Source organism: Heterodontus francisci, chromosome 23, assembly GCF_036365525.1.
Source record: "Heterodontus francisci isolate sHetFra1 chromosome 23, sHetFra1.hap1, whole genome shotgun sequence".
Classification (NCBI taxonomy): domain Eukaryota; kingdom Metazoa; phylum Chordata; class Chondrichthyes; order Heterodontiformes; family Heterodontidae; genus Heterodontus; species Heterodontus francisci.
The window spans coordinates 32,337,295-32,344,880 of record NC_090393.1 but is presented as its reverse complement, the minus strand read 5'-3'; the positions used below and the strand labels follow the sequence as shown (position 1 = coordinate 32,344,880).

The window sequence follows — 7,586 nt, the reverse complement described above, 5'->3', positions numbered from 1 at the left end:
AAAGCAGATTAAGATTTGGTGTTGGTTCAATGACAAATTTCCTCCCTGCATGTAATATATCTTCAGATCATCTGATAATGTGACAGTAAATGAATTGCACTGTGTGAGTTTATGGATTGCAACCATTAAATAAAATTGCAGTGAATATTCATTTTAAAATATTATTCATTGCGTTTTGGAAATAGTAAGGTAGAAAAAAAAATCGTTTTATATCATCTATTATAAAATGCAATATTGGAGCAGTCTGGTTTACAAATTGCTTTCTGTCGAGCCTTGTTTAGTTACAATTGGGTGGTCAACAAGCCTTAGTTCTGAGCCTGCTTTTGTGAAGTGTTTTGCCATTTTAATTCACCACCCTGCTCTCCCATTTCTGTCCTCCGCCTGCTGCAGTGTTCCACCTCATCTTCTCATTAGGCACTCTTACAACTTTCTGTAACAATTTCAGGTTATGACTCAGGCTTAAACTTGTTTTTCATGTTTTTGCTTTCGGACAGAGCTGTTCATTATTCTACCCATTAACACTTGCTCTGCACAAATGCTTTGTCTTTTAATACAACTAATACCACTCCATTTGTCTTTTATTCCATAACGTCTTTGACGTTTAATCTCTCCTGCCCTCCGCCCTATCACACATCTTCCCTTTTGTTTTCCCCCTCCCCACTTTCACTTGCTCAAGGACTGTTACATTTCTAACTTTTGCCAGTTCTGACGAAATCTCACAGACCTGAAACGTTAACTCTGTTTCTCTCTCCACAACTGCTACCAGACCTGCTGAGTATTTCCAGCACTTTCAGTTTTATTTGTGGATGTTGTTAGGAATTGTTGCCATTAAAAGATTTGTCGACGTTCCTGAACATTTGTGCTTTCTGTAACCCATGCTAGAATGTGAAATAGAATGAGCTCTGCTACCAGACTTCCGAAACCAGTTGTACAGTTTCGTCATGACGAAAAGTGAGTAGATCTTGGAGTTTGCGTAGGGTTGGTTAGTGGGAGGCGGGACTGCACAACCGGAGTGTCCTGATCTGTGAACACCTACCCAGACACACTCAGCGTCCTTCCGGACAGCTTGGGGGCAAGCCTGCCTCAAAACGCCCAATTTGCGAAATATTGAAACTGGGACAAGACGGACGCGCGGAATCTTTTAAGCCACAGTTAAACTAATTCAGTCAGAAAGGCAGCATTTTCTCGCGGGTTGTAAGATAACATTCTGCCAACCATTCACCATCAGCAGATGTGTCGCCAAATGTCACATTTATGCCCTGGAGGAATCTCACTGGAGTTGACCGGAGTTTCCAGGACTTAAATTGTGTATTAGGAGGAGAAATCGGATTATTTTCTTTAAAAAAGACTGTAAATTAGGTCGCTATGGCAAATGGCCATAATCATAACTCTACTGGCGCTGATGGTAAAGAGCTGAAAATTGTGATAGTGGGGGACGGTGGCTGTGGGAAGACTTCGCTACTTATGGTGTTTGCCAAAGGAGATTTTCCAGAAGTAAGTTGAATGAACATAGCGATGAAGCTAGTAATAACTAACAGATTAATGTGGCAGCAGATAAGAGTTCTGCTGTGATAGCAGTAAGGGTCCGATTTATATCTAACCAGACTTACATTTAATACAAGTAACGAGTATGTTCTGAATTAAAGAAATGTAATTTGATATATCGCTATTATCAAAATAGTGGAATTAGTATATTCACCATGGGAGCAAACTTGCAGTATTTCGTTCATCAGATTGGGCAGAAAAGGGGAAAGAAAAGAGAGGCATATTAACAACAAGAATAACGACTGTGTCTGTTTCAACTTTACAATACCCTTTACACAGCCTAATATTGTTTAGCGCCCAAAAATATTATTTTGAGGATCATTCATGTTGATGTTTATTGTGCATGTGGGTAGTATCGATGTGTCTATTTTTTACTGTTACTAAGCATGCTGCTGTATAAGTAGTATGAGGATTACTGCAAGAGCTTCTCCCCCTTAGAAGGAAATGTTTGATGACTGAAGGGTTTTGAAAGGCCTTTTAATACTCTTTTTTTAGAAAGAAACGAACACTTGTTCATGGGAAAGTACTGGAAAGCCGCGTCCTGGTTACAACTGCAATTAAGCTGGCTTCATAGGCACAGAGAATAGTTTCACATTAGGTTGAATTGTCACTTTCTCAAGTTGCAATCATTAATCTTTTGCTGATTAGAATCTTTATTTTGTGAGCTTGAACAATGCAAACCAGATAAGCATGTTCAATGAAAAAGTAACAGTTATGTGGAGTAGACTTTTGTGTCTCTCAAGGATAGATGTTTATTAGATCCCTTCAATTTAAGTTATTCTGGCTTCTTCCAGTATTGGCTCCCACTGTACTACTGCTTTGGCAGTTGCCCTAAAAGTCTAAGCATAGCATGAAAACCAAAGGTACAATATAGAGATAGCAATAGATAGATCGAAAACTGTTAGTCCAATGTGAGCAGAATAACCCTTAGTCCAGAATTTGCTGCGACGGGGCATCAGGGATTTTGATAATTGCAAATTGATAACAGCACAGTGAAGTTAGCCAGGCATCAGGGATTTTGGTAAATGATGGGACCAAAAGCCTATCTCCTTAACCGATTACATTTAAAGATAGGGAGAGAAAGAGTGTGAACAACAGAGAAGGAAATGGTATGAATTAGAGACAAATTAGACACAGAGAGGGGAAGAAAGATTAGACTGAGTGAGAGAAAAGAGACAGAAAGCAATGTAACATTTAAAGTTTTAAAAACCTCCAGGAACAAAATTATTACCTGTAGGAGTGAGACTTCATAGTTTGCCCCTTTTCTGGGCCTTTGATGTCGGATAGCATGTCAAGACCATTAATCACCCCATTAACAGAGTAACAGTCCCTTGTGAAGCACCTTGGGATGTTTTATACGTTAAAGGTGCTATATAAATACAAGTTGTTGTTAACATTAACCATCCCATTAGCAGAGTCCTGATGCTATAACACAGCAACCCTAACTGTCTACGATAAGTTTAATTCATACTTATGGTGTAAATCCAGGATTTGAGCACAAAAATCCAGGCTGACATTCCAGTGCAGTACAGAGGGAGGGCTGCACTGTCGGAGGCGCCGTCTTTCAGATAAGATGTTAAACCGAGGCCCTGTCTACCCCCTCAGGTGAACATAAAAGATCCCATGGCATTATTTTGAAGAAGAGCAGGGGAGTTATCTCCAGATGTCATGGCCAGTATTTATCCCACAACCAATATCATTAAAATCTGGTCATTATCACATTGCTGTTTGTGGGAGCTTGCTGTGCACAAATTGGCTACTGTGTTTCCTGCATTACAACAGTGATTACACTTCAAAAAGTATTTCATTGGCTGTAATGCCCTTTGAGATGTCCAGTGGTTATGAAAGGTGATATATAAATGTAAGTCTTTCTTTCTTTCTTTAAATCCAGCAATTTCTAGACACTCATGGGAAGTTTGACGGTGAGGTCCCATTTGTGTGAGGCTAATAGGCAAATCAGCCAGCAATCTGTGGAAATGTGCAACACGTGACGTATTTCTTCCTCACCATGGATTACTTTTTAAATTGGGTTTGGCTGTGGTCCCACCCTAACTATGCAATAGCCTAGCAATGCTTACAGTCAAAGCCCACACAGGAAGAATGGCTACTTGGGTGGGATACTATAGAGTGCCCAGTACCGATGGAACCATACCTCAGCCAGAATCATTGCCTTCAGGAAAAGAAAATGGGGAATACAGCAAAAAAAAATAGTCTGGCAGATAAACTGAACCTGGATGACTATACTGTAAACCTTCAAGTGTTGTATTTAGTTTTTTCATCCTGGTTTTAACTGAATGCAAACACTGCAGTAATTTAGTATAGTTGAGGAATGAGTACTTTAAAACTTTGATCATACTTGTCTAAAAGCCACATTAGAAAATATACACCCACCCAGTCAATATAATCTCTCTGGCTCACTGGTACAATGTGCGAGTCACAAACATTACTTCCAGGTGTGTTTCCTGCACTGGATTGTACAGGATTAAAGATAATTTATTATGCATACTACAAATACTAGATATAGTACTGGTATGCTTTGGCAGAGGGGAAAAAGCAACAAGAGCTGATGTTACTTCCTCCCATTTAAAAACTTATGTTGACGCCTCTCTATTAATCCTCACACAGTACTTCTCATTCACTGCCTGAGACATCTCACAGTTGAGCTGGTCCCAGCACTCTTCTTAGGCCCCTCCTCATTTCACTGCAACCAGGTGTCCAAGTCTTGGGCAATTAATATCTTTACTTTCCTTCCTGTGGATAAATACCTTCTTTCCGTTCTGCACTTTCCCTTCAACAGTTTGATCAAGATCAGGAACCTACATAGTAAATTATGAGCACTACCCAAGGACTGGTATTCTGTGGCACAACATCTTGGTATATCACCAAGACTTGGGATTAGATTATCTGCTTGCCTTTTCAGTCAGAAGAGGGACACAGTTCAGTACCAATTTTCTCCCTACTCTCCAGAATGCATTGGCTTTGATTGGAATATTATTTCATTGGGCTTTGGCTGCCATCCAATACCTCGCCCAAGAGCCTCATCTTCATCTATGAGTCAGGGGCTTAGACAATGAGTGTTGCGTGATAGTTCAATCTGGGGGCATCAGAATCAAGCTGTTCTTATCTCACGTCTGCACTGTCCAGGGTCATGAACCGTGATCAGGAGAGATAATTCTAGATTACCCCTTCCCAGAGACCAATAGAAGCATCCCTAATATCACCCCAGCTGATCACACCAATCAATGTTATGTTAGGTGATCTGGCGCAAACAGATAAGCCATCATGGAAGCCCTATGTGTTGCATTTAATGCAGTACGAGTTTATATTGAGGATTAAGTGCAACACTAGTTCAAAGCTGTTGCTCAAAATATTTGCTGTATTGCACTCAAATTTGTATACTTATACAAACTGTGATCTGATGGCTGGCACTCCCAATTTGATAATTTGATTTGCAATAGTTATCCAAAGTGCAACTGGAAGAATTCAGGTGGTTCCATGTATTATCTTATACCTGTTGACTTAGAATGTGGTTAGATGTTTACTCATTGAGGTATTAAACAGAAACTTTCTTCAGTAATTAATAGAGAACAATAAAATATGTCAGCGTGCATAGTTCTATGTTAGTCACATTGACGTCTCATCATTTTCATTCATGTTTTGCTCTTAGCAATATGCCCCATCAGTGTTCGAGAAGTATGTGAAAGATATCACTGTTAGGAACAAGAAATATACCTTGACTCTGTATGATACAGCAGGTAAGACTCTTTAAATTATTTCAGTTTTGGGGAACTTTTATTCAAATTATTTTAATATATTACATCATAAGCCTGAGCCACAAGGACAAGGAAAGTCCTGGATGTCTTTTCCAGTCTGTGCTGAATTAGCTGATTTGAACTACAGCCGCAATATAGGGACTATAGTTGGCTGCAATCAAAATCAAGGTTGACACTCCAGCGCAGTACTGAGGGAATGTTGCACTGTCAGAGGTGCCATCTTTCAGATGAGACATTAAACCAAGGCCTCGTCCGTCCTCTCAGGTGGACCTAAAAAATCTCATGGCAATATTTTGAAGAGCAGGGGAGTTAACCCTGGTGTCCTGGCCTATATTTATCCCTCAATCAACATCACAAAAACAGATTATCTGGTCATTATCACCTTGCTGCTTGTAGGAGTTTGCTATAGGCAAATTGGCTGCCACATTCCTACATTACAGCAGTGACTACACTTCAAAAGTACTTCTATGGTTGTAAAGTGCTTTGGGACATGCAGTGGTTGTGACAGGCACCGCATAAATGCAAGTCTTTTTTCCCACTGTCCCTGGGTGAGGGTGAGAAGGCAATCAGCCAAAATTCCAGTTCCAGCTCTTGTTAGAGATTCCTTTTTGTTTTCAGATTGTAGACAAAGTCAGGAACAACTTCTATCACTTACAAAATGCAGAATATGTTTAATTTATTAGCATTTAAGTTTTCATAAACATAATAGGAACTTAAAAGTTATCCATATCCTGGGATAGTATATGTAGAGCCAGCTGAACAATTAGTCAATAAGAATTAATCCATTATTAATAGGTAAATAGTTTATTTTCCATCAACCGCCCCTGAAAGTAGCAATCTCAAAATATCTTGTCCACTTTCTGAGTTTGTGCAATTAGTTCTATAAAAATAATAATAATAATGCCAGGGTTGGGGCCGACCATGACTCATGGCCCTCCTGCCTCTTGGGCGCTATGGCATTGGAAGGATGAATGAGAACGGGCAGAGACTGCTTGAGTTGTGTACCTATCATAACCTCTGCATCACCAACTCGTTCTTTCACACTAAACCCTGTCACTGGGTTTCATGGAGGCACCCAAGATCGCGTCATTGGCACCAGCTAGACCTCATTGTCACAAGGCGAGCCGCCTTAAACAGTGTTCAAATCACACGCAGCTTCCACAGTGCGGACTGCGACACCGACCACTCCCTGGTGTGCAGCAAGGTTAGACTCAAACCAAAGAAGTTGCATCATTCCAAGCAGAAGGGCCACCCACGCATCAACACGAGCAGAATTTCTCACCCACAGCTGTTACAAAAATTTCTAAATTCACTTGTAACAGCCCTTCAAAACACTCCCAAAGGGGATGCTGAGACCAAGTGGGCCCACATCAGAGACGCCATCTATGAGACAACTTTGACCACCTACGGCAAAAGTGCGAAGAGAAATGCAGACTGGTTTCAATCTCATAATGAAGAGCTGGAACCTGTCATAGCCGCTAAGCGCATTGCACTGTTGAACTACAAGAAAGCTCCCAGCGATTTAACATCCGCAGCACTTAAAGCAGCCAGAAGCACTGCACAAAGAACAGCCAGGCGCTGCGCAAATGACTACTGGCAACACCTATGCAGTCATATTCAGCTGGCCTCAGACAACGGAAACATCAGAGGAATGTATGATGGCATGAAGAGAGCTCTTGGGCCAACCATCAAGAAGATCGCCCCCCTCAAATCTAAATCAGGGGACATAATCACTGACCAACATAAACAAATGGACCGCTGAGTTGAGCACTATCTAGAACTATACTCCAGGGAGAATGCTGTCACTGAGACTGCCCTCAATGCAGCCCAGCCTCTACCAGTCATGGATGAGCTGGACATACAGCCAACCAAATCGGAACTGAGTGATGCCATTGATTCTCTAGCCAGTGGAAAAGCCCCTGGGAAGGACAGCATTACCCCTGAAATAATCAAGAGTGCCAAGCCTGCTATACTCTCAGCACTACATGAACTGCTATGCCTGTGCTGGGACGAGGGAGCAGTACCCCAGGACATGCGCGATGCCAATATCATCACCCTCTATAAAAACAAAGGTGACCGCGGTGACTGCAACAACTACCGTGGAATCTCCCTGCTCAGCATAGTGGGGAAAGTCTTTGCTCGAGTCGCTCTGAACAGGCTCCAGAAGCTGGCCGAGCGCGTCTACCCTGAGGCACAGTATGGCTTTCGTGCAGAGAGATCGACCGTTGACATGCTGTTCTCCCTTCGTCAGATAGAGGAGAAATGCCG

General features: G+C 41.5%; 1 protein-coding gene across 12 annotated transcripts in view; it reads left to right on the top strand.

The window, feature by feature from the left end:
* Positions 1-999: 999 nt before the first annotated feature.
* rhof (ras homolog family member F) overlaps positions 1,000-7,586 on the top strand; it is a 148,484-nt gene continuing 141,897 nt past the window's right edge. For 11 of the 12 annotated variants that reach the window (XM_068055011.1, XM_068055010.1, XM_068055013.1 and 8 more), the window contains exons 1-2: positions 1,000-1,494; positions 5,213-5,300. In XM_068055011.1, the coding sequence (XP_067911112.1) occupies positions 1,366-1,494; positions 5,213-5,300 (217 nt within the window). In that variant the 5' untranslated portion in view covers positions 1,000-1,365. The remainder of the gene's footprint in view (positions 1,495-5,212; positions 5,301-7,586) is intronic. The other variant, XM_068055017.1, reaches the window with a different exon arrangement.